General features: G+C 44.6%; 1 protein-coding gene across 1 annotated transcript in view; it reads left to right on the top strand.

Moving 5' to 3' along the window:
- Positions 1-19,574, top strand: part of LOC122543951 (uncharacterized) — a 32,063-nt gene extending 12,489 nt beyond the window's left edge. Inside the window, exon 3 of the mRNA XM_087983797.1 lies at positions 18,184-19,574. Coding sequence (XP_087839923.1) covers positions 18,499-19,503 — 1,005 coding nt within the window. The 5' untranslated portion in view covers positions 18,184-18,498 and the 3' untranslated portion in view covers positions 19,504-19,574. The remainder of the gene's footprint in view (positions 1-18,183) is intronic.
- The last annotated feature ends 6,563 nt before the right edge of the window (positions 19,575-26,137 follow it).

Below are 26,137 nucleotides of genomic sequence, written 5' to 3'. Positions count from 1 at the left end.
TCTCCACCACCTCCAACCTCATACTCTCCATTCCCTCATTGCCCAATTCAACCTCCTCCTCAAGAACCACAAGCCCAACTATTCAGGCTAACCTATTGTCTCCACATGCTCCTGCACTATCGAACTCATTTCTTCCTGCCTTGACTCATTCTCTCCCCTCTTGGTCCAGGTACTTCCCACCGACATCCGGGACACAAATCACTCCCTCCACCTCCTTGGAAACTTCCAGTAACCTGGCCCCCAGTGCTTCATCTTCACTATGAATGTGCAGAACGTATACATGTCCATAACCCACAAGAACTGCCTGCAGGCCATTAGTTTCTTCCTCTCCAACAGACCCATCCAGTCCCCGTCCACTACTATCCTCCTCCACCTTGCTGAACTAGTCCTCACCCTCAATAACCTTTCCTTCAACTCTTCCCATTTCCTCCAAATACAGGGAATGGCCATGGGCACTCGTATGGGCCATAGCTACACCTGCCTCTGTCGAAGAAGTTGAACAGTCCCTCTTCAACACATACACAGGTACTCAAAATCATAGGAGAATCCTAGAATCCTTACAGTGTGGAAACAGGCCCTTCGGCCCAGCAAGCCCACACAACCATCCGAAGAATATTCTACCCTGACCCATTCCCCTATTGCTCTACATTTACCGCCAACTAATGCACCTAACCTACACATTCTTGAACTCTATGGGCAATTTAGCATGGCCAATTCATCTAACCTGCACATCTGTGGATTGAGAGAGGAAACTGGAGAACCCAGAGGAAACCCACGCGGACATGGGGAGAATGTGCAAACTCCACACAGACAGTTGCCTGGGAATTGAACCCGGGTCCCTAGCGCTGTGAGGCAGTAATGCTAAACACTGAGCCATCGTGTTGCCCTTTAATTTGTCCGTCATAACATCAGTACTGCTTCCTGCACCAATGCTGAACTGGAGTAGTTCGTCAACTTCACAAACAACTTCCAACCTGCCCTTAAGTTTCCTTGGTCTATCTTGGATACTGCTCTCCCCTTTCTTGACCTCTCCATTTCATTCTGCAGTGATAGTTTAAGGACTGACATTTACTATAAATCCACAACTACCTGCACTACACCTACTTCCACCCCATATCTTGCAGCAACTGCATCCCGTTTTCCCAATTCCTCTGTCTCCGTCACATCTGCTCTGACAAGTAGACGTTCCACTCCCAAGCATCCCAGATGTCCACCTATTTTAAACAACGTGCTTTCCCCGCTCTGTCATCCAGACAGTCCTCTACCACACCTCCTCCATTCGCCGCTCCACTGCTGTAAACACAGCCCCCTCCAAATGTAATAAAGATAGGGTCCCATTGTCCTCAATTTTCCCCAGTAGTCTCCACATCCAACATATCATCCTCAACCATCTTCACCAACTCCAACAAGACCCCACCGCCAAGAACATCTTCCCCTCCTCACCCCTCTCTGCCTTCTGCAAGCAACATTCCCTTCCCCACTCCTTGGTTCACACCACTGTCCAAACCAAACCTCTCCCCCTTAGCTTCCCCTGCAACCATAAAAGATGCAACACCTGCCAGCACACCAGCCCCCTCACCTCCATCCAGAGTGTGCCTCCCCCTCCTCCAACCTACTTTACTGCATCAGGTGCTCCCAATGTGATCTTCCCTCCATAGATGAGCCCAAACGTAAACTAAGGGAATGTTTTGCGAGGAGCTCAGCCGAGCCTGTAAGGGCCAGCCTGATCATCTGGTCACTGCCCACTTCAATTCCCCTTCCCACTCCCTCTCAAACATGCCTGTCCTCAGCCTCCTCCACTGCCAAAGTGAATCAGGCCGTAAATTGGAGCAGCAACACCTCATATTCCACCAGAGCAGCACACAGCCTGGAACTCAACATTGAGTTCTCCAATTTCAAATAACCTTCCCATGTACCCTCCGACTCCTGTTCCAGCCTGCCTCCTCCTTTCCATCCCTCTGACCGATCCTTCCTTCCAACGGGATTCATTGTTAGACTATCAGTTCAGAGAGTCCTACAGCCCAAACTGGTCCATGCCAACCAAAATGTCCATCCATGCGAACTCCATTTCCCTGCACTTGGTCCACATCCTTCTAAATCTTTCCTATCCATGTATTTTGTCCAATTGCCTTTTAAGTATTGTTAATGTATCTGCCTGTAACATTCTAATACCATTGTATATGCCAGACTTTGTTTCAGAACATTTTCATTTGTATTTTAAAAAATGTCTTGTTTCTCAAGACTATGACTTCAACCACTGTGATCTCAGTCCAAACACCAATTGCAAGGTTTAAGTCTGGGAGTCACAGATTACCTCAAAGTGGGTTTGAGCTCAAGTGATTTTAAAGTAGCTTATTGCAAAATAAGTTTAAAACTGAGGTATGAGCTAAATAGATACAACAGGCATATGTCCCATTTCAGGCGAGAGCAATTTATCAATCCCAGAGGACAAACTGATCATGTGGAGGGACTGCTGGTCTCTGTAGCTGGTGACAGCATCTCCTGTGAACAGTTTCCTTGTGTGAGGCAGAGGATGGGGCTTGAGCTGGAGCCAGTCTGGATCACTTCAGAATCACTTTTCTGTCCAGAGGGATTCTTTTCCTCTTGAGACCAGTTTGTACATTTACTGGATATGTGAACCCATTATATCAGAGTTATCGAGTCATAGAGATGTACAGCACATCCATCGGTCCATCTCGTCCACGCTGACTAGATACCCTAACCTAATCTAGTCTGACTTGCCAGCACCCAGCTCATATCCCTCCAAACCCTTCCTATTCATATATCCATCCAGATGCCTTTTAAACGTTGCTATTGCAATAGTGTTCACCACGTCCTCTGGCAGCTCATTCCATACACGTCTCACTCTCTGCGTGGAAAAGTTGCCCCTTAGGTCTCTTTTATATCTTTCCCCTCTCACCCTAAACCTACGCCCTCCAATTCTGGATTCCCAACCCCAGGGAAAAGACTTTGTCTGTTTATCCTTTCCATGCCCCTCATGATTTTATAAATCTCTATAAGGTCACTCCTCAGCCTCCAATGCACCAGGGAAAACAGCCCAGCCTATTCAATCTCTCCCTATAGCTCAAAACGTCCAAACCTGGCAACATCCTTGAAATCTTTTTTGAACCCTTTCAAGTTTCACAACATCCTTCTGATAGGAAGGAGACCAGAATTACACGCAATATTCCAAAAGGGGCCTAACCACTGTCCTGTACAGCCGCAACACAACCTCCCAACTCCTGTACTCAGTACTCTGACCAATAAAGGAAAGCATACCGAACGCCTTCTTCACTATCCTATCTACCTGGAACTCTACTTTCAAAGAGCAATGAACCTGCATTCCAAGGTTTCTTTGTTCAGCAACACTCCCTAGGACCTTAAGTACTGCTAAGATTTGCTTTCCCAAAATGCAGCACCTTGCATTTATCTAAATTAAACTTCATCTGCCACTCCTCAGCCCATTGGCCCACCTGATCAAAATCCTGTTGTAAACTGAAGTAACCTTCTTAGCTGTCCACTGCACTCCAATTTTGGTGTCATCTGCAAACGTACTAACTATACCTCTTATATTCGTAGAACATAGAACAATACAGCGCAGAACAGGCCCTTCGGCCCTCGATGTTGCGACGACCTGTGAACTATTCTCAGCTCGTCCCCCTACACTATCCCAAAACCATCCATGTGCTTAGCTAAGGATTGTTTAAATCTCCCTAATGTGGCTGAGTTGACTACATTAGCAGGTAGGGTGTTCCATGCCCTTACCACTCTCTGCGTAAAGAACCTGCCTCTGACATCTGTCTTAAATCTATCACCCCTCAATTTGTAGTTATGCCCTCTCGTACAAGCTGACGTCATCATCCTAGGAAAAAGACTTTCACTGTCTACCCTATCTACTCCTCTGATCATCTTGTATGTCTCTATCAAATCCCCTCTGAGCCTTCTTCTTTCCAATAATAAAAGACCCAAGTCTCTCAGCCTTTCCTAATAAGACCTTCCCTCCAGACCAGGCAACATCCTGGTAAATCTCCTCTGCACCTTTTCCAATGTTTCCACATCCTTCCTGAAATATGGGAACTGTACACAATATTCCAAGTGTGGCCACACCAGCGTTTTGTATAGTTGCAGCATGATATTGTGGCTCTTGAATCCAATCTCTCTACCATTGAAACCTAACACACCGTATGCCTTCTTAACAGTACTCTCCACCTGGGTGGCAACTTTCAGGGATCTATGTACATGGACTCCTAGATCCCTCTGCACATCCACACTACTAAGAATCTTTCCATTGATCCAGTACGCTGTCTTCCTGTTATTCTTCCCAAAGCTCGTGAGGCATCATCTCACGTTTAGATGCATTGAACTCCATTTGACACTTCTTAGCCGAATTCTGCAGTTTATCCCAAGTCCCCCTGCAACCTGTAACATTCTTTCAAACTGTCCACTACTCCACCGACTTTAGTGTCGTCTGCAAATTTACTAATCCATCCACCTATGCCTGCGTCTAAGTCATTTATAAAAATGACAAACAGCAGTGGTCCCAAAACAGATCCTTGTGGCGCACCACTAGTAACCGGACTCCAGACTGAATATTTTCCATCAACCACCACTCGCTGCCTTCTTTCAGAAAGCCAGTTTCTAATCCAAACTGTTAAATCACCCTCAATTCCATGCCTCTGCATTTTCTCCAACAACCTACCATGTGGAACCTTATCAAACGCTTTACAGAAGTCCATGTATACCACTAGGAGAAAGTGAGGACTGCAGATGCTGGAGATCAGAGCTTAAAAATGTGTTGCTGGAAAAGCGCAGCAGGTCAGACAGCATCCAAGGAGAAGGAGAATCGACATTTCGGGCATAAGCCCTTCTTCAGGAACCCTCCAACCACAAGGGATGAACTCAGATTTCTCCAGGTTCCTCATTTCCCCTCCCCCCACCTTGTCTCAGTCCCAACCCTCAAACTCATCTTCCTAACCTGCAATCTTCTTCCTGACCTCTCCGCCCCCCACCCCCACTCTGGCCTATCACCCTCACCTTAACCTCCTTCCACCTATCGCATTTCCAACGCCCCTCCCCCAAGTCCCTCGTCCCTACCTTTTATCTTAGCCTGCTTGGCACACTCTCCTCATTCCTGAAAAAGGGCTCATGCCCGAAACGTCGATTCTCTTGCTCCTTGGATGCTACCTGACCTGCGCTTTTCCAGCAACACATTTTCAGCTTTCCAAATGTATATAAATCTTGTCCCCCAAGATTCCCTCCAATAACTTGCCCACCACTGATGTCAGACCCACCGGTCTATAGTTCCCTGGCTTGTCCTTACCACCCTTCTTAAACAGTGGCACCACATTAGCCTATCTCAGTCTTGCAGCACCTCACCTGTGACTATTAATGATACAAAAGTCTCAGCAAGGAGTCCAGCAATCACTTCCCTAGGTTTCCATAGAGTTCTAGGGTAGACCTGATCAAGTCCTGGGAATATATCCACTTTTATGCATTTGAAGACATCCAGCACTTCCTCCTCTGTAATATGGACATTTTTCAAGATGTCACCATCTATTTCCTGACATTCTATATCTTCGATGTCCTCCACAGTAAACACTGATGCAAAATACTCGTTTAGTATCTCTCCCATCTCCTGTGGCTCCACACAAAGTCTGCCTTGCTGATCTTTGAGGGGTCCTATTCCCTCCCTAGTTACCCTTTTGTTCTTAATGTATTTGTAATAACCCCTAGCTTTGGCAAATAAGGTTAAGGAGAATGCAATCTCAGGTCTCCTTTTTGCCCTCCTGATTTGGCTGCCTCAGGGCATGCGTTGGGTGCATGGTCTCCATGGACATAACAGGCCTGTCAGCCAGCAAGCTAAAATGGAAGATTCCTTTATATGAGAAAGTGAGTGGGGCTATTTCAATAAATTAATAAGTTCTTCAGTCAGAAGTGCCGAGTGGATGATCCATCTCAGGCTCCTCCAGTGGTCCCCTGCATCACAGATACCAGTCTCCAGCCAATTCAATTCACTCCACATGATATCAAGAAATGGCTGGAGGTACTCAATTCTGCAAAGGCAATGGGCTCTGATAACATTCCGGTAGTAGTACTGAAGACGCTTGCTCCAGAACTTGCCGCTCCCCTTGCCAAGCTCTTCAAGTACAGTTACAACACTGGCATCTACCCAACAATGTGGAAAATTGCGCAGCTTATGTTCTGTACATAAAAAGCTGGACAAATCCAACCCGGCCAATTACTGCACAATCAGCCTACTCTCCATCATCAATAAAATGATGGAAAGGATATCAACAGTGCTATCAATCTGCTCAGTGATGCCCAGTTTGGGTTTCTCCCGAATCACTGCAAGAGTCCCTCAGGGTAGTGTTCTAGGCCCAACAATCTTCAGCAGCTTCTTCAATGACCTTCCCACTGTCATAAGATCAGAAGTGGGGATGTTCGCCGATGATTGCAGTGTTCAACACCATTTGCGACTCCTCAGATACTGCACAAGTCTGCGCTCACATGCAACACGATCTGGACAATATCCATGATTTGGAGGTGCTGGTGCTGGACTAGGGTGTACAAAGTTAAAAATCTCACAATACCAGGCTATTGTCCAACAGGTTTATTTGGAAGCACTAGCTTTAGGAGCGCTGCTCCTTCATCAATCAACTGATGACTGTAACCTGGTGTTGTGTGACTTTTTAACTTTGGACAATATCCAGGCTTGGGCCAACATGTGACAAGTAACATTCACATGACACAAATGACAGACAATGACCATCGCCAATAAGAGACATTCTTACCAAAGCCCCATGACTTTCAATGGTATTACCATCACTGAATCCCCCACTTTCAAAATCCTTGGAGTTACCATTGACTAGAAACTTAACTGGACTCGCCACAAAAAATACAGTGGCTGCAAGAGCAGATCAGAGACTAGGGATACTGCGGCAGGTAACTCACCTCCTGACACGGCAAAGTCTATGCATTGTTTACAAGACAGAAGTCAGGAGTGTGATGGAATTCTCCCCACTTGCCTGGATGGGTGCAGCTCCAACAACACTCAAGAAGCTTGAGAACACCCAGGACAAAGCAACCTGCTTCACTGGCACCACATCAACAAATATTCAATCCCTCCCCCACCAGCAGTGTGTACTATCTACAAGATGCACTGCAGAAATTCACCAAAGATCCTTAGACAGCACCTTCCAAACCCTCGACCACTTCCATCCAGAAGGACAAGGGCAGCAGGTACTTGGGAACACCACCTGCAAGTTCCCCTCCAAACTGCTCACCACCCTGATTTGGAAATGTACCATCGTTTCTTCACAGTCATTGGGTCAAAATCCTGGAATTCCCTCCCTACCGGCATTGTGGGCCAACTCACAGCAAGTGGACTCCAGCAATTCAAGAAAACAGCTCACCACTACCTTCTGAAGGGCAAGTAGGGATGGTCTATCAATGCTGGCCAGCCAGTGACGCCCAAATCCCACAAACAAATTAAAAAAACATTTCTGAAGGTTTTGGAGGTTATTTGATGCTGATTGCTACTAGCCTATATCACTGATTGGATTTGTGTCCATTCCTGTGCTGAGGGCATTTCTGTACCAGACAGAAGGGGAACATTTCATAGCATTCCTACACTGTAGAAACAAGCCATTTGGCCCAACAAGTCCATGCTGACCCTGCAAAGGGTCACCCATCCAAACCCACTCCCTTATTCTATCACTTTACATTTCCCCTGACTATTGCACCTAACCTAAGCGGAAGTGGATACTGCAGATGCTGGAGATTAGAGTCAAGATTGGAGTGGTGCTGGAAAAATACAGCAGGTCAGAAGCAGGAAAATCGACGTTTCGGGCAAAAGCCCTTCATCAGGACTGATGAAGAGCTTTTGCCCGAAACATTAATTTTCCTGCTGCCTGACCTGCTGTGCTTTTCCAGCACCACTCTAATGCACCTAACCTACACATCCTTAAACACTATGGACAGTTTAGCATGGCCTATTTGCTTAGCCTGCACATCTTTGCTCTGTGTTGAAGATGGTGGTGCTGGAAAAGCACAGCCAGTCAGGCAGCATCTGAAGAGCAGGAGAGTCGATGTTTCGAGCATAAGCTTTTCATCAGGAATGAGTGGGTTGCCCAAGAAGGCTGAGAGATAAGTGAGGGGGGCCGGTGAAGCTGGCAGGAATGTAGATGGGAATGCGAGAGGTAGATGAAGGTATGGGTGAAGGTGATAGGTTGGAGAGGAGGGTGAAGCAGATAGGTGGGAAGGAAAGTGGACAAGTAGGCCAGTTCAAGAGGGCAGTGCCAAGTTGGAAGGTTGGATCTGGGATAAGGTGGGGAAGGTGAAATGAGGAAACTGATAAAATCCATATTGATCCCTTGTGGTTGGAGGGTCCTAAGGTGGAAGATGAGGTGTTCTTCCTCCAGGCGTCATGTGGCTAGAGTTTGGTGGTGGAGGAGGCCCAGGACTTGCATGTCCTTGGCGGAGTGGGGGCAGGAGGTAAACTGTTCACCCACAGGGCATTGGGGTTGTTGAGTATGTGTGTCCCAGAGATGTTCGCTGAAACTTTCTGCAAGTTGGCGTTCTGTCGCCCCAATGTAGAGGAGACCAAGAGACATAGTAGATGACGTATCTTTGGACTGTGGGAGGAAACCCACGCAGACACTGGGAGAACGTGCAAACTCCACACAGACAGTCACCCGAGGCTGGAATTGAACCTGGGTCCTGCTGTGAGGCAGCAATACTAACCACTAAGCCACTATTATCCACCAATTCCCATTCTCTTTCTTCCGCGTGGATAATGGAGAGGCCACTGTGTGGAATGCACAGCTCACTGAGAATTCTCAGCAAGGAATCATCAGCAATTTCTCATTGGAGATGTTAATCAGTGGAACCTTTCAAAAACTGAATTGTATGATTTGTTCCTAACTAAAATTAGAATTGAAGTCAAAGTTCAGAATATTGTATTTGCTAAATATGGAGAAAGATCACAGATAGTGGTTCTTAAAAGGACATTGTAGTCCCAAGAATACCATAAGCGATCGATCCAGAATGTTATCCAGATCCAGATACAACACCAGCAGAAACAAAACCAAACTGTCAGAATGAAAGTCCTCATTATCGTTCAGAGCAGAGCCCATTCCCTGCAGTCACTTGTGACCTTGTTTGTGTCGGAGCAGGTGGGATGATTGAGTGAATCCCTCCCCACACTCAGTGCAGGTAATTGGTCTCTCCTCAGTGTGAATTCACTGATGTACCATGAGATTTGATGAGTGAGCAAACCCCTTCCTCTACTCCGTGCAGGTGAATGCACTCTCTCTGGTGTGAACTTGCTGCTGTGTCAGCAGGGCAGATGAATCAGTGAATGTCTTGCCACACTGCGAGCAGGTGAATGGCTTCTCCCCAGTGTGACTTTGCTGGTGTACAGTAGAGTGGCCTGAATGCCTGACCCTCTTACCACAGTAATTGCAGCTGAACAGCATCTTGTCAGTGCGAACCTGCTGGTATGTCAGCAGGGTAGCTGACTGAATGAATCCCTTCCCACATACTGAGCAGGAGAATGATCTATCCCTAGTGTGAATCCACTGGTGTGCAGTGAGGTTGGATAACTGCCTGAACCTCCTTGCACAGTCTCTGCAGCTGAATGGCCTCTCCTCCGTGTGAATAAGCAGGTGTGTCAGCAGGTTGGCTGACTGACTGAATCCTTTCCCACACAGGACAGGCAAACAGCCTCTCCCCAGTGTGACTGTGTCAATGAGATTCCAGCCAGGATTGTTAATTGAATCCTTTCCCACACTCCTCACATTTCTATACTTTCTCCCCAATGTGACTATGTCAATGCGGGGATGGGTACTTTAATGCCTTCCCATTATCCTTACATTTTCATGGTTTCTTTGTGGTGCCAGTGCCTCTCTCTTGTTCACAATCTGTAGTTTCTCCTGTGAATTATGTGATTTCTTTTAGGTTAATGCTGTTTCCAGCCCTCCAAAATGTTTGCATCCTGTCCCAATTTTTTCACACCCCGAAGTTTTGTGCCCCTCCCAAATTTAGCATCCCAAATATTTACCCTCATGATATTGCACTCCCTTGTTTGCAGCTCCCACATCATACTATGTAGCCCTTCCTAACCCCACTCCCTATTTTATGCCTCCATATGTGCACCCCCATGTTTTACAGGTTTCCACAAATTATGCACCTCAAGTGTTGCATCCATGTCAATTTTGTGCCCCCCATAATTTGCAGCCCGTCCACATATTTTGCAAATCTCAAGTTCCCCTTCAATCGTGCCCCCAAATTTTGCACCTCCTCCAATGTCCTCCCTGCAGATTTGACACTCACCACCTCCCTTCCAAACTTTTGACCTTCTCCCAAATATTGTCCCTGCCCCATATTTATGCCTGTTACCAATTTACACCCACTCCACGTTTTATGCTACCTCTACCCCCATTGCACACCCTCCCATTTTTGCCCCGATCCAATTACAGCCTCCCCACCCCCACACAACTAATTTTACACCCCTCAAGTTTGCACCTAATTTGTCAATGACCAAAACCCTTCAGTTAATTTCCAGTCTCTAACTCACTCCAGTGTATCTATTATTCTACATTAAAAACCACCTCAATAAGATTCTAACATGTAATCCGCTCTTATGTATCTGTGACAGTACAGAAATGATGCTGAACTCCGCAATTGCATTCCAGTCTGTAACTCACTCCAGGGTATCTGCTATTCTATCTTAGAACCATCCTGAAACCCTTCATTAATTTCTAGCCCCAAAACACACTCATGATTCGGTTATTCTCTATATCAGAACATAGAAGGGTACAGCACAGAACAGGCCCTTTGGCCCTCGATGTTGTGCCAAGGTTTAATCCTAATGTAAAATATAATAACTTAACCTACGCACCCCTCAACTCACTACTCTCCATGTGCCTGTCCAGCAGTCCTTAAATGTCCCTAATGACTCTGCTTCCACTTCCACCACTGACAATGCATTCCATGCATTCACAACTCTCTGTGTAAAGAACCTACCTCTGACATCTCCTCTATACCTTTCCTCTAACATTTTAAAACTATGACCCCTCGTACCTGTCAATCCTGCCCTGGAGAAAAGTCTGCTGACTCTCTCTATTGCTCTCATTATCTTGTATTCCTCGATCAGGTCTCCTTTCTTCTTCCTTCTCTCCAGAGAGAAAAGTCCGAGCCTTTTCAACCTTTCTTCATAAGGCAAGCCCTCCAGTCCAGGCAGCATCCTGGTAAACCTTCTTTGCACCCTCTCCAAAGTCTCTGTATCTTTCCTGTAGTAGGGCTTGTTGGGCCGAAGGGCCTGTTTCCACACTGTAAGTAATCTAATCTAATCTTTCTGATAGGAAGGAGACCAGAATTGCACGCAGTTTTCCAACAGTGTACAGACGCAACATGATCTCCCAACTCCTGTACTCGATACTCTGACCAATAAAGGAAAACATACCAAATGCCTTCTTCACTACCCTATCTACCTGTGACTCCACTTTCAAGGAGCTATAGAGCTGTAGCAAAACCTCGCGGTTCTTAAACTCAATCCCCCTGTTAATGAAAGCCAAAATACCATATGCTTTCTTAACAACCCTATCCACTTGGGTGGCAACTTTGAGGGATCTATGTACTTGCACACCCAGATCCTTCTGTTCCTCCAGTATCAAAGATCCTGTCTTTAATCCTATATTCAGCATTCGAGTTTGACCTTCCAAAATGCATCACTTTGCATTTATCCTGGTTGAACTCCATCTGCCATTTCCCAGCCCAGCTCTGCATCCTGTCCATGTCGCACTGCAGCCTGCAATAACCCTCGATACTATCAACGACGCCTCCAACCTTTGTGTCATCTGCAAATTTACTAACCCACCCCTCAACCTCCTCGTCCAACTCATTTATAAAAACTACGAAGAGCAGAGGCCCAAGAACAGAGCCCTGTGGGACCCCACTCAACACTGACCTCCAGGCAGAATACTTTCCATCTACAATCACTCTTTGCCTTCTGTTAGCCAACCAATTCTGAATCCAGGTAGCCAAATCCTCTTGTATCCCATACTTCCTGACTTTATGAATAAGCCTACCATGGGGAACCTTATTAAATGCCTTGAAGTCCATATACCACATCCACTGCTTGACCTTCGTCAACCTGTCTTGTCATCTCCTCAAAGAACTCAATAAAATTTGTGAGGCATGACCTGCTCCTCACAAAGCCATGCTGACTGCCTTTAATCACACTATGCTTTGTCAAATATTCATAGATCCTATCCCTCGGAATTCTTTCCAAAACTTTGCTGACCACAGACATAAGACTGACTGGTCTGTAATTGCCAGGGATTTCCCTGTTACCCTTCTTGAAAAGAGGAACAACATTCGCCTCCTTCCAATCCTCCGGTACGACTCCCGTGGAGAGTGAGGAGTCAAAAGATCTTCGCCAGCGGCTGAGCAATCTCCTTTCTCGCTTCCCGGAGCAGCTTTGGATAAATCTGGTCTGGCCCTGGAGACTTATCAATCTTAATGTTTCCCAAAATTTTCAACACATCGACGTCTTCAATCTCGATCTCGTCAAGCCTGTATCCCAGCTCCTCAAAGTTGTTGTTCACAAAGTCCCTTTCCTTCGAGAAAACTGAAGCAAAATACTCATTTACAGCTACCCCCCTATCTGCTCAGACTCCACGCACAAGTTCCCTACGCTATCCCTGATCAGCCCTACCTTCTCCCTGATCAATCACTTATTTCTCACGTATGAGCAAAATGCCTTTGGGTTCTCCCTAATCCTATTTGCCAAGCCTTTTTCGTGCCCCCTCCTGGTTCTCCTCAGTCCATTAAACCACCCAGAACCCCTCAGTTAGATTCCAGTCTGTATTTCACTCGTGTACCTGGTATTGCCTCAGATTATAGTCTCTAACTCACTTTGGGGTATCTATTTTTCGACATAAAAGGTATCTCTGATCCCCTCGATTAGATTCTAGTCTTTAACTCACTCCCGGGTATCTGTGAATCCAGCCATAAACCACCCCAAACCCCACGATGAGATTCGATGTATTAATACACTCGTGATTATCTGTTCTGAAAACAAAAAGTGCTGGAAATCACAGTAGGTCAGGCAGCATCCATGGAGAGAGAGCAAGCTAACTATTTGAGTCTAGGTGACTCTTCAGAGCTAACGTGAAGTGTGGATGGGGCAGTATTTACACTAATGCGGGGGTAAAATGCTGGGGAAAAAGGGTGTTGATAGTTCGGATTGAATGTGAGAATGGCAGAACGGTGTGTCTAACTGCCAGAATGGAAAAAGCAGACAGGCCCACTGGAGTAGGGGGAGGGGAGAGAGGGCATGGTGACAGAGAATGTAACAAGAGAATTTAAAAGAAAGGAAAGGAATAGGAGTGAGTTCACAATTTGGAAGTGTTGAACTCAATCTTAAATCTAGATGGTCGTAAGGTGCCTTGTCTAAAGATGAAATGTTGTTCCTATAGATTGCGCTGTGATTCGCTGGAGCATTACACCCACTATTGCGTGAATGCTGGGCCCTCCACACCTCAGAGCAGCTTGCTCGGTCTGTCTGTGGATGCTGGGAGAAAGTGAGGACTGGAGATCAGAGTCTAAAACTGTGGCGCTGAAAATTGTCTGACCTGATGTGCTTTTCCAGAGCCACACGTTTTGACTCTCTGTGGATGCTGCCTGACCCGCTCTGATCTCCAGCTATTTATTTGATGTGGAGGAGCTGGTGTTGGACTGGGGTGGACAAATCACACAATAGCAGGTTATCATCCAACAGGTTTATTGGAAGCAGTAGCTTTCGGAGTGCTGCTCCTTCATCAGCCTCAGTGACACTGAGTCTTGGCGGCTCCCAGAGCCAAAGTCAGAGCCCTCTGCACCAGAGGACAAGCGACTACAGCCCTGGGGGTAAGGAGTATCAATTAATGAAGACCAAAGTTCAGTCAGCTAGAATTTTCTCGCTCTCGCTCTCTCTCTCTGTCTGTCTGTGTCTGTCCAGAAATACTGCCTGAGCTGCTGAAAATTTGCAACACTTCCACTTTCTTCCAGATTTCCAGCTGCTGCACATTCTTGTGTCATCGGAGGGATTGTGGTAGCCAGGAAAAGCTGCTGGGTTTAACCCCCTAGCTCTGCTGACACTCACCGGATCCAATAGGCTGTCACGGGAAGTATTCCAGGGGTTAGTTATTGAACTGAAGGTGTCTATTCAAAGTTCAGGAATTTGTTTTAGGAGGAGCAGTCTAAGATAGACTGGGTCTGCAGGGTGGAGAATATACCCAATGTTGCTCTCATCCAGATGGCCTCCTTTGTGTGCAGCTGCATCAAGCTGTGAATGTACCCTTGGACTGGCCTCTCTGCCGTGGAATGCTCCAAGTAGGTGGACTGTTCCTTATCACCTGTCCTTTGCAAAGAAAAGCACCGAATGTAAGTTTGCTCGCTGAGCTGAAAGGTTCGTTTTCAGATGTTTTGTCACCGTACTAGAAAACAACCTCAGTGAGCCTACGGTGATGTGCTGGTTTTATTTCCAGTTCTTTGGGGTCCAAATCGATGTGTTCATTGATGGAGTTCCAGTGGGAGTGCCATGCTTCTCAGAATTCTTGTGCATGTCTCTGAGATTTGGACTCATCTATCACCCTCTGAGAAAAAGAACCAGAAATGCCATCACCAACCCAAGGAAACCTAAACACACAAATTGAAAGTGGGACATAACGCCAGTGCTTCACCAGAGGCTTACTAATGATGTTACCTAGTATGGTGATGAAATATCTGAAAATGAACCATCCGGCTCTTCCAGAGCTCTTACATCCAGAACTTCAACCTGAGCTATAAATCTTCTCAAAACTCACTAAAGAAAACCTTCTTTGACCATCAGGAAGTCATCAGCACATAGCGTCCTCGAGACCCTGAAGGAAAGGGAGAGGGCGGATCCTGCGCGTGGTTCCCTGAACAGACTGTCAAAGTCATTTGGCAGAATGCCTCCTCATCAGAACTTTTGAACAATCACCAAGATGTCACTTGGCTGGTGGTGAGAAGGACACTACCAGTACAATCCTTTGGTGGGGGAGATGGAGGGGTGTAACTACAGCTTGTTTCTTTGGTGGGTCTTCCAACAAGCCTACTTGTGTAGTTACCTTTGTAGGCGATGGTACATAGCTTGTCGTCTACAAAGTAAGGTTGAACCTCAAGGTTCCCTCTGGTAACAATCTTGGATGAGGAAGCCCAGTCTTGTCTGGCCGGATTGCTCGCTTTGAACTAATTTTAGATTCTGGTTTTAACTCGTGTCTTATACTGTGGTTTTAATTGGTTTCATGATATTTGGTTTTTAGCTTGTTTTATGGTCAGATGTATGGGTTTTACTGGATCCACGGTCAGCTAATACATCTCAGAAATGATACAAATAGTGGGCGGCACGTTGGCACAGTGGTTAACACTGCTCCAGAGACCCGGGTTCAATTCCTGCCTCAGGCGACTGACTATGTGGAGTTTGCACATTCTCCCCGTGTCTGCGTGGGTTTCCTCCGAGTGCTCCAGTTTCCTCCCACAGTCCAAAGATGTGCAGTTCAGGTGAATTGTCCATGCTAAATTGCCCGTAGTGTTAGGTGCATTAGTCAAAGGGGATTGGGTCTGGGTAGATTACTTTTCAGAGGATCGATGTGGACTGGTTGAGCTGAAGGGCCTGTTTCCATACCATAGGAAATCTAATCTAATTGAATCTAATCATACCGGATCTGATATTTCAAAAAGAACAAGAAATCATAGTAGTAGGTGTCCTTTTACATTTTGAAAATGATTCTTTGGAGAAAATTTGGGATGAAAAATCAAGCAAATATAAACATCTTCAGGACCAGATTAAAGAATTAACTAAGAGTGAGCGATTTTCCTTTCTTAGTTTTGTTCTGGGAACAAGGGGCAAATGGACTGATACGAATAATAAACTGATTTGGGATTTGAAGAAATTTAACGTATTTGCCCAGGAAACCTCTACCTTGACAATGTCATTGACTCGAGGACAGCTTCTAATATTTACAGATTTTTAAGAATTTTAAATGGCTTTCTAATTGCTCTTGGTAAATAGTTTTAGATGGGTCTTAGATTTGAAGTTTCGTTTTATACTTGATGTTTAAGGTTTTAATATTTGAGATTTTAGGATTGTTTCATGGTTTTAATTTTGGTAAATATAAGTATGGTATTTTAGATTACTATAAGTGTAGAGGGTAGATAGTTATAATGGTAAATTTCACTTAACACATCAAATGATGCTTGTTGGGAAATGAACAACCCGACAGACTTACAGCTGCAGCTGTGGTCCCTCTGCTTGGTGGATTGCTTTACAAAAAGGAAATACAGTCACTGTTATATCTGGCTGTGGTTTTCAGGGTTTATCGAAGAGTCATTATGTGTCAGTGGGCCATGTAAAAACACGCTGCCCTCGAACTGACTACAGGGAGAATGAGACTGTGACACATCTCCTGGAGATGTGCCATCGCAAAGCAAATCTGGAGAGCGATGTAATGGTTTTTGTCAGGGTTCGTCCCAAGCAGCTCTGTGACACAGGGTTCTGTGCTCTGGAGTCAGTTCCCTCCGAATCATAAAACTGTGTTGCTGGAAAAGCGCAGCAGGTCAGGCAGCATCAAAGGAGAAGGAGAATTGACGTTTCGGGCATAAGCCCTTCCTGAAGATCCCCAGCATCTGCAGTCCTCACTTTCTCCCTCAATCATGTAAAAAGTCCCAGTATCCAGCATAATTCAGAAATGCATTTAGATTAGTTGTAACTAACAAGACGTCAAACCCCAATGTTTGTTTTCTTCTGTGTATGCAAAAACTGTATAGATCTGAACTGCTTTAATATTGTGTAGGTATTGTAGACACGGCGGTGAATCCTTCTGATAATTAAACTAAACACACAGAAAAGTTCACCTCCCCTCGTAAACTGCTAAAGTATGAGTGACAGACAATTACCCAAATTCCACTATTTAAAGGAAAATATATCAATGTATTCTTTAACTCTGAAAGTGAATATTTACAACAACAATTTACAACTCTAAGTCTCCTTTCTCTTAAAGGTTTGTTATCTACCTCCCAGTCTCTAACAAAATACTGATCCAATAAGAACCCCTATTAAATTTACAGCAACGTAATTTTCAAAACCAGATAGTGGCTATCATGTCCAGTATCGGTCTTCCTCTGTTTGAAGATCTCCCTGGGTCATCTTCAGTCTTCTGCTGCAAAGATGTTTCATATGAAAAAGGTACCTTTAATAAAGAGTGTTTTTTGGGCAGTCAGTCTGACAATAGCAGTTGATCGTTGTCTATGGATTTCAAAGTGTCTGATTTTTTTGTACCCCAAACATCGGATTGTTTCATTGATTTGATGTTGTCAAAACAGTAAAATTCAAATTCAGTTGGGTTTTAAGTATCTTGGGGCATAACTTAAATTGATTAAATTCAAACTGTTGTGAAAGCAGCCAAATGTTACGTATTTTCAAGTTTCCAGTACACTCTGAGACTGCTAGTCAGTTATGTGACAGGTGCCTGCAGTCATTCTCTCTTAAAGGTACAGTACATGCCTTAAACTTCACAACAATATATAAAGACTTCCATTTTTATGTATAAAGTATATTTTTGCCAGAAGATTCTCAACAACAGTTCAAATTCAATTTATATCTAATTTTATGACTAGGACATGAGCATTCACTGCTGTGACAGTTCTCCCACATTGCTATTCAGTGAAGGGTTGCAGGATTCTCAGGCAGCTACTATAAAGAAACATTGCCCTGTATCCACAAGAGGACAGTGCATTCCTGGAAGGGCAATTTATAGGTCATGGATCTCCATACACATTGCTGTTGACCTTCCTCGAGGGCGAATCTTTCAAAGTTATTCCTGACATGTCGAGGGAGGAAGCAGTGCCATTAAGTATCCCATTGCTCTCACTGTCTCACTTCCCATTGAGGGCTGAATCTGTGAAGGTCCAGGATAGGAAGTGGGTCCCTTCCCTGAAGGACATTTGTGCACTAGTTGAGTTTTTATGACAATCCAGTAACTTTTCATGGTCACCGATTCGGAGTGTCTTGCACACAAATTACCAGATTCAATATACTCCCTTTCACAACATCCTTTCGTGTTTTAAACAGTTCTCTTTCTCAGACTCACCTTTTTCTGATTTAAATTTGTTTTACAGAGGCACGTTTATCAGTAAGAATTCAAAACAAACATTCCATCAGGATCAGAGAGTGAGTCAATTCATCAAGACTTGAAATCCATTAGATTTTCAACGTTTATCTTTTCTGTTTGTGGGAAAAGATTTCAAACATCGATGTGACTGGAAATGCACCAAGACGCATCCACCCAAGTGAGTCTTTCAGTGAACTAACTGTGGACAGGTCTTGAACATTTACACAGACTGAATAACATCACACGATTGTCAGTGGGGAGAAACTGTAGCCCTGTCCTGTCAGGAGAGGAGAAGTCAGCTGATCTTCACATATAGAGAGATATGGCAGACACCTGTCCTTTGGAGAAACCATGGAAATGTGCAGACTGTGGGAAAGGATTCAGATATCCATGCTTGCTGGAAGCCCATCGACGCAGTCATACAGGGGAAAGGCCATACAGCTGCTCTGTTTGTGGGAAGGCATTTGCTCAGTCATCAGACCGTCTAAGACATGAACGCACTCACACTGGGGCGAGGCCATTCATCTGCCCTGAATGTGGGAAGGGATTCAGTGAGTCATCCAACCTGCAGACACATCAGCGAGTTCACACCGGGGAGCGGCTATTTATTTGTTCTGTGTGTGGGAAGCGATTCACCCAGTCATCTGAACTTCTACGACATGAATACACTCACACTGGAGAGAGGCCATACACTTGCTCTGTTTGTGGGAAGGGATTTATTCAGTCGTCTGACCTTCATAAACATGAACGCACTCACACTGGGGAGAGGCCATACGCCTGCTCTGTTTGTGGGAAGGGATTTACTCAGTCATCTGACCTTCAGAAACATGAATGCACTCACACTGGGGAGAGGCCATTTATCTGCCCCGAGTGTGGGAAGGGATTCAGTCAGTCATCCAATTTGTCCAGACATCTGCGATTTCATTCAGGGGAGAAGCCAATTATTTGCTCTAAATGTGGGAAGGGATTCAGTGACTCGTCCAACCTGCTGACACATGAGCGCATTCACACTGGGGAGAAACCATTCCCCTGCTCTGAATGTGGGAAGGCATTCTCTCATTTATCCAAACTCAAGGCACACCAACTGGTTCACAGTGATGACAAACCTTTCAAATGTTTGCACTGTGTGAAGAGCTTTAAAAGCAGATATGCAGTGCTAATACACCAACGCATTCATACTGGAGAGAGACCATTCCACTGCTCCGAATGTGGAAAACGATTTGTCCATTCAAAAAACCTTCTGAAACACCAGCGATTACATACTGGTGACAAGTTGTTACCTGCACCCTCTGTAGGAAAGGACTTCCTCAGTCATCTCACCTGGTGAAACACCAGCGAGTTCCGAAGTGACTGCATCTGTTGCTGTTGTTGTCCTTAATAAAAGTTTTTCTCACATCACCTCTGCATCTCTTTCCTAAAACCTTAACTATAGCTTCCATCAACGTTGGGCCACCATTTCTTATTTCTTTCCTTCAGCTAAACCTGTCAAAAACACAAAGCATAGTGGCTAGAAGTGGACTCTAATTGAGTCCTAGAGGCAGTTTGTCAAAAGGTCAGCATATTTTCCTTATTTTTTCTGCTCGATATATTTAGTTTATGAAGTTCAAAGTTCCAAGTATTTTACTCTGCTCTTTTGATGTGACTTGTCACCCTTTTAGTGTCCCTCACCTTGAAACAGAAGCTCTGGTTTCAAGTCCCATACCTGCTATTAAGTTGTGCCAGAGCAGTTTGATTATTTTCTTATTTTTTAATTGATTATTGAACCATATCCACTGGGGTCTGTTTCTGCTGAAAGTAATGAACTCCAGCTCAGTTAAAGAAATCACTGGGTGGGTGGTGGTTGGGGGGGTGAGAGCACATCTGTGTAATCACTGCTTATTTGGAAAATGAGTTGATTGATTTGTAGAATTCACAAACTACTTAAAAGTAAACCTGGAAGCTTGTTCTTTTCAGTCCCACTCATACCTTGTATTGATCTGTGTGAAAATCCTGTGTTCCCTTGTGAAATAAATCTGTATCCATTGGTTGCAGAAGCCTGTATCCTATTGTCTTTATTAACCTGCATTTTAGTTGCTGCTGTTTTGATACTGCAGCTTTGTCTCTTTATGGATTTTAAATTTGGGACCAGTTTGTGTGAAGTTAGGAAGTGGGGGAGGAGAGGGATAGACAGAGGCAGTCTGGGCTAAATTACTGAGCTGCTTTCTCTCACATGTCCTCTCTCTAATACCACAAAAATGCCTCTTTCAGTGGTGCAAACATGGGCAGTTGTACTCCCAAGTCGAAGGAGCTGATAGGATGAGCTGAATGATGGGTCAGACCTGAGGGTATTTAAACTAGCTACTGGCAGCCATAGTTCCTTTGCCAAGTGGATGGTGCAGGAGTTGAGTATTAGACTGTTTCTATCTGTGTGAGAGAGAATGAGTGTGGGTACTATTGGAGTCTCAATGCTAGTTATGATCCTTTAAACTCCCCTCCCTGAAGCAGACTGCAGGAGCATTGTCCATCCTTCTGTCGTGCCTGCCACACAGTATGTTTTAACTCTTATATCCAGCAAAAGAACTGCGAGTCGACTCAATAATAATGAACAGTAATATTCATTTTATTTGACACTATTAATTGTATCACAACAAAATACACTATAAACTAATGATTGACACTACAAATCTATCTTGTGCTTTACTTCACTCTGGGTGATCATATACCACCACACAAGATCTTGGCCTTGATCCACATGGTGATAGTCATCTGGTCTTCTCCAGATAGTCTCAGGGGTGTCTTCACAACTTGGTGGTTGATCCCACGTTACCGCTCCCGAGGGTGATGTTGTGGCAATTCTCGTACTTGGTAATTGTTTCAGCCCTATTGGGAGGGTCTTTAATGTCCTCCAATAGATTGATGTGGACGTGCCGATGTTGGACTGGGGTGGACAAAGTTTAAAAATCACACAACACCAGGTTATATTCCAACAGAATTATTTGTAAGTACTCACTTTCGGAGCGCTGTTCCTTCATCAGGTAGCTGTGGAGCAGGATTATAAGATACAGAATTTATAGCAAAAGGTCACAATGTCATGCATGCAACTGACACAAAATATTGAACAAACCTAGATTGCTGTCAAGTCTTTCATTTTTTAGAATGGGTTGCAGGCTTTGGTTTATTAGTATGTAAATCTCAGTTCTCAGACCTAATAGTAATTTCGATCGCATTCTGGTCAACTGTTCCAACCCAAATTTGGATATGTATTGTGTCGTCTGCAGCTACCAGGTCAGTTACATACTACCTGTTGGTAGCTGCAGCCTGTCTGGATTTTGCAACATGTTTATTAGCACAGTCACTCTGGGCAAGGCTTGCCTCAGTTTTCGCAGTATGCCTTAGTTATTGTCGAAATCTTTATAAATCCATAATAAATTAATTATTTTGAGCAGCTTGTCCGCCCACAGACCCTCTTCTTGATCCTGAATGCCTAAGATCAAGCAAACATCACCAAACTATATTTAAATGGAACATCAAAACTTCATACCCAATGATGATCAAGCAAAAGAAGTAAATTAAAATAAATAAGACATTGGCGAAATGGGCAAATACGAAAAGAAATTCATAACAAAAATCGAATGAACATAATTAAACTGAAGAATATTTTACATAAACAATGGGATAGGACATTTCACACAAACAAGGTGATAACTAATATCTACTAGGCTTAGCAAAACATTTACAATGTTGATATAATGTTCAATAAGCTTAGGGAGACCAGAAGTTGAGTGAGCTCTCCAGGTTCATATTGACAGTGAGGATGATGAGGTATACCAGGGTAACCAGAATTAACAACACAGACAGATGTGACACAATACAGACCGAGGGATGGATTTGTAGGTGCGAGGCCCAGATCCAGAAATCCTCCCACCAAGTTTTTAATTTAATTTCCTTTATTCGCTCTTTGACATCATTTATCTGCTGTCATACCTTTAATCATAGAATTGCTACAGTACGGAAGCAGGCGTTTTGGCCCATCAGGTCCACACTGGCCCTCCGACCCAGAACTACCCCATCTCTGTAACCCTGCATTTCCCAAGGCTAATCCCATCTGGCCAGGACATCATTTGGACTGTGGAAGGAAACCAGAGCACCCAGAGGAAACCTACACACTCACAGGGAGAATGTGCAAACTCCACACAGACATTCACCCAAGGTTGGAATTGAACTCAGGTCCCTATCATTGTGAGGCAGCAGTGCTAACCACTGAGCCATCGTGGCACCCCCAAGTGTCAATGATTGAACTGAGCTCAGTTTGCTAATATATATAGTATAGTGTGCTGCATTGTTATATTTCGATTTAAATAATCTAGAGGTCACACATTGGGCTTATTTGATAAATCCCAGACTCATGGTTCCACATTGGGTACCTGACAATGCAACACTAAGGTCTTTACCTCCAAACAAGTTGATTTGATTCCTGGTTGTTATGACTGAGATCACTGCTTGGACTTATGTGGGCTCTTAAGTAAAGATAGATTGATGGAGAAACAAAAAGGAATGAGGGAAGAGGAAAGCAGGGGAGGAGTCAGGGGAAGAGAGATTCTGAACGCAAAAGTGACGGCATGGAGTCTCACAGTATAATGGTACATTTTGGGTTTTCAAAAGCTGCCTTTGTGAATTCCTGCAGGCTGGGTTTTTGGTGAAGGTTCTACGGGTTCTACATGCTGTGGCCAACTGGGTCTGAATTAGGTGTAACATTGCCGGCAGGGTTTGGGCTCAGTGTCACACTTCTCCAGATATTCCCCCAGAGTTTGCCGAAGTTTCTCACTTGCATTAAATTCCCCTCTCTCCCTTTGTGTGTATTTATCAGCTGAGTTAGGCCTATCCTGGCAAGTATGTGTGGCCCAATACAATAGGTGGTGTTGGTGACATTGGGCTGTCCCATTCGGATATGTTGATGTGCTAAATGGGGTTGTGAGGCAGTATTCTCCTTCTCCTCTGTAGGCTACCCTGAGTTATGTCAATGCCCAGATTGCGAGCTTCTATGGGGCATTCAAATAAATTGGATACGGGCCTGTTATCATTGTGTACGGTAAGGTGCCATCAAATCCTATCCATATGCCCTCCTGAATAGTGCCTATGTTTTCTACTTTGAACACCCCTAGTCCAATTCTGTCATCGGTGATTATTGGGAGTCCTAATATCATCCCTAAAGCTTTCCCAAGAGTTCCTTTACAGTCATCGTTGAACCAGACTTTGGTCAGTTGCCTCAGTTGGCAGTCTGATAATTTGGGGTGTTTCTTTCCCCTGAATAAAATGCTGTATCTGTTCGTTGCTGATCCAGGATGGAACCTGTCCGTGTCAAACCTGATCAAGATTTTCTTTTAACTGTTCTATCATCCACTGTCGTTCCATGTAGGGGCGTGGAGCGCACTGCCTGCAACAGTAGTAGACTTGCCAACGTTAAGGGCATTTAAATAGTCATTGAATAAACATAGGGATGAAAATGGAATAGTGTGGGATAGATAGGCTTCAGATTGGTTCCAAAGGTTGGCGCAACATCGAGGGCCTGTACTGCACTGTAATGTTCTATGTCTATATATGGTGTATAGGATCTGATTCGCTTGTCTGCTGTTGTCTTCCAATTTCTCTTTTATCATCTGGTTTGTTGTTTTCGCATGTCCTTCTAACACAGCTACCATAAGGCTACCAGCTTTATTTCCAACTACTTCCCCTTCGACATCCTGCGGACTATTCTCATTGTGTCCAAAGCCTGTTTTAGATGTCAGGTCAGGACTCTGAATTTATTGTCCACATCAGCCAAATCAAAGGCATTAATGATTGATACCCCTGCCCCATACTTTGTCGCTAAATCATTAAGTATTTCCCTTTTATGGTGTTTCTCCATTCCAGGTTTGGTCTTCCAGTTGTCTGTCCCTATCTCTCATCCCAATAGTATAGTCTTTTCAGTTGGGGAGAGCACCATTCTGACAATTGGGTTCCCGCTAAATTCACCACCACAGGTACCAATTCGTGGTTGATGTTAACATAAATCTTTGCCAGTAGTTTTAAAACTAGTCCGTTTTGTGGACCAGAGATGGCTTCAGGGCAAATGAGTTAGGTGCCTCTGCAGCTGGTTTTAAGCCATTCCTAATTTCGTACAGAGCAAACATCCACTCTGAGTTTCCCAGGGTATCACTGCCCAAATTCCAATCCCTCTTCTGGGCTGTTTGTTAAGCATCCTATCTCGGGGCATCCTTTGTTTACAAATCCCCATCAATCACCCATGATTTCTATGCTCAGGTAGCAATCATCTGAACTCTCATTTATTTTCATATATATTGCCCGCTGGTTGTTGCATCTGAACATTATATTTTTATTGGTGTGGACCCATAACACACAACCCTCACATTTGCCTGAAATTGGTGGGCCAAATCATAAGTATCCTGGGTACATATATCCTGATCTGTTCGGTGTTTCATGTGTGTTGTTCCCTGTGATGATGACGATCCTGGTGAGGTATAACTTGGTTGTGTTCCACGCGTTCATGGTTATCCTGGGAAGAGATCAGGGTTGTTTCTGTTATCCTTGACTAATATCTGAATCGTTTCAAACAGGTGTAATGCATATGCCCTAACCCTCCCCTGCTTTCTTGTTTAAAAAACAAAAGAGAATAATAACGTGAACCCCATTTGGAAGGTTAAGTTGGGTTTAGAGGCCTAGTTTCTGGTGGTAGGGGTGACAGTGGTTTTAAATGACCTGACCATGGGGTGGTCAGAAAAGACTGAAATGAGATGGTCATCATGACCAATGAGTTAAATGTCAATTTGAAGATGAATATGAAGGAAATGTGAAGACGAGGATGAGATGGACGTTGTAACCATGGGCAGAATCTAATTTGGAGATTATAAGGATTGGAAGACGTAAAATGCCTGTGTGTTTGGACCATCAGAAACAGTTGCACCTCACCTTGGTTGGCTGTCAGGAGCAGTTTCATCACCTGGATTACTGAATGAGTGCATTTGTCAAGTAGGCATCCAACAGAAACTCATCAGTGCGCTGTGAATCTTCAGTCTTTAATGGCTTGGCAAATATTGCATCCCGCCTCAGTTCCCATGTTCATGTCCTGTCATTCCCTTCAGTGGTGACACCCAGAATTACCATTTGTAGTCTGGGTCGATCATGTTTCTGTAGTCAGTACTCGCCTTCTTGTATTATCACGTGCAGATATGTCATTAGGGGTCTGAGTTATAGCGAGTCGGGGATGTTCGATTTCCCTATCTCTGGATCATTGGGGAGCCGTGTCATGTCTATTCTGTTGGGAGAGTGTAACATGTCCGTGTTGTGACTGGTGAGTCTTTCCAACCAGCTAGAGAGTCCTCCATCGAGTCGATTAAACTGTCTGGGGCCCCTTCGACGTTGAAGCTATGGTCAGTGGTGGTGATGAAAAGGTATAGATTTTGTCCAGGATGCAGTCTGATTGAGGATGTGTCAGGGTCTTGTCTTCTCATTTACTCTAGGGCAGTCTCATCTAGCATACATATACTAAGGTGGTGAGAGTGGCTGTGTTTGTGCCATTGGCTTTTAGCTGGTTTACAGGGTACCAGTCAGTTTTTCCTGTGGCTAGTAAAATTTTGTATACTGAGGGGCTTACCTTATCCACCAGAGTTTGTGGACCTGAATATTTAAGGGAAAGAAAGGAGCTAGGGTTGTATATCTGTAACATTACCTACTGTCCTATTGTGTAACTGACAGGATTGACTTTACTGTCAAAGTAAGCCTTACTTACTTTCCTTTTAGTCCCTAACCTGACAGCTGCTGCTGAGTGGCCTCGATATTCTCAGTGAGCTTCGGGACCACTTTTTTTGTGTGTGAGGGCAGTGAGGGCAGGTTCTGTGAGGTTGAGGCAGAACAGGTAGTTGACTCCTTTTATGGGTTGGCATGTGATCAGGCAATGGCGAGTATATCCTGGAATCAGGAGATGG

Source organism: Chiloscyllium plagiosum, unplaced genomic scaffold (assembly GCF_037043375.1).
Source record: "Chiloscyllium plagiosum isolate Xiang-an unplaced genomic scaffold, Cpla_swu_hap1 HiC_scaffold_46, whole genome shotgun sequence".
Taxonomy (NCBI): Eukaryota; Metazoa; Chordata; class Chondrichthyes; order Orectolobiformes; family Hemiscylliidae; genus Chiloscyllium; species Chiloscyllium plagiosum.
The sequence above is the reverse complement of the archived record's forward strand: the minus strand, read 5'-3'. Positions and strand labels throughout refer to the sequence as shown.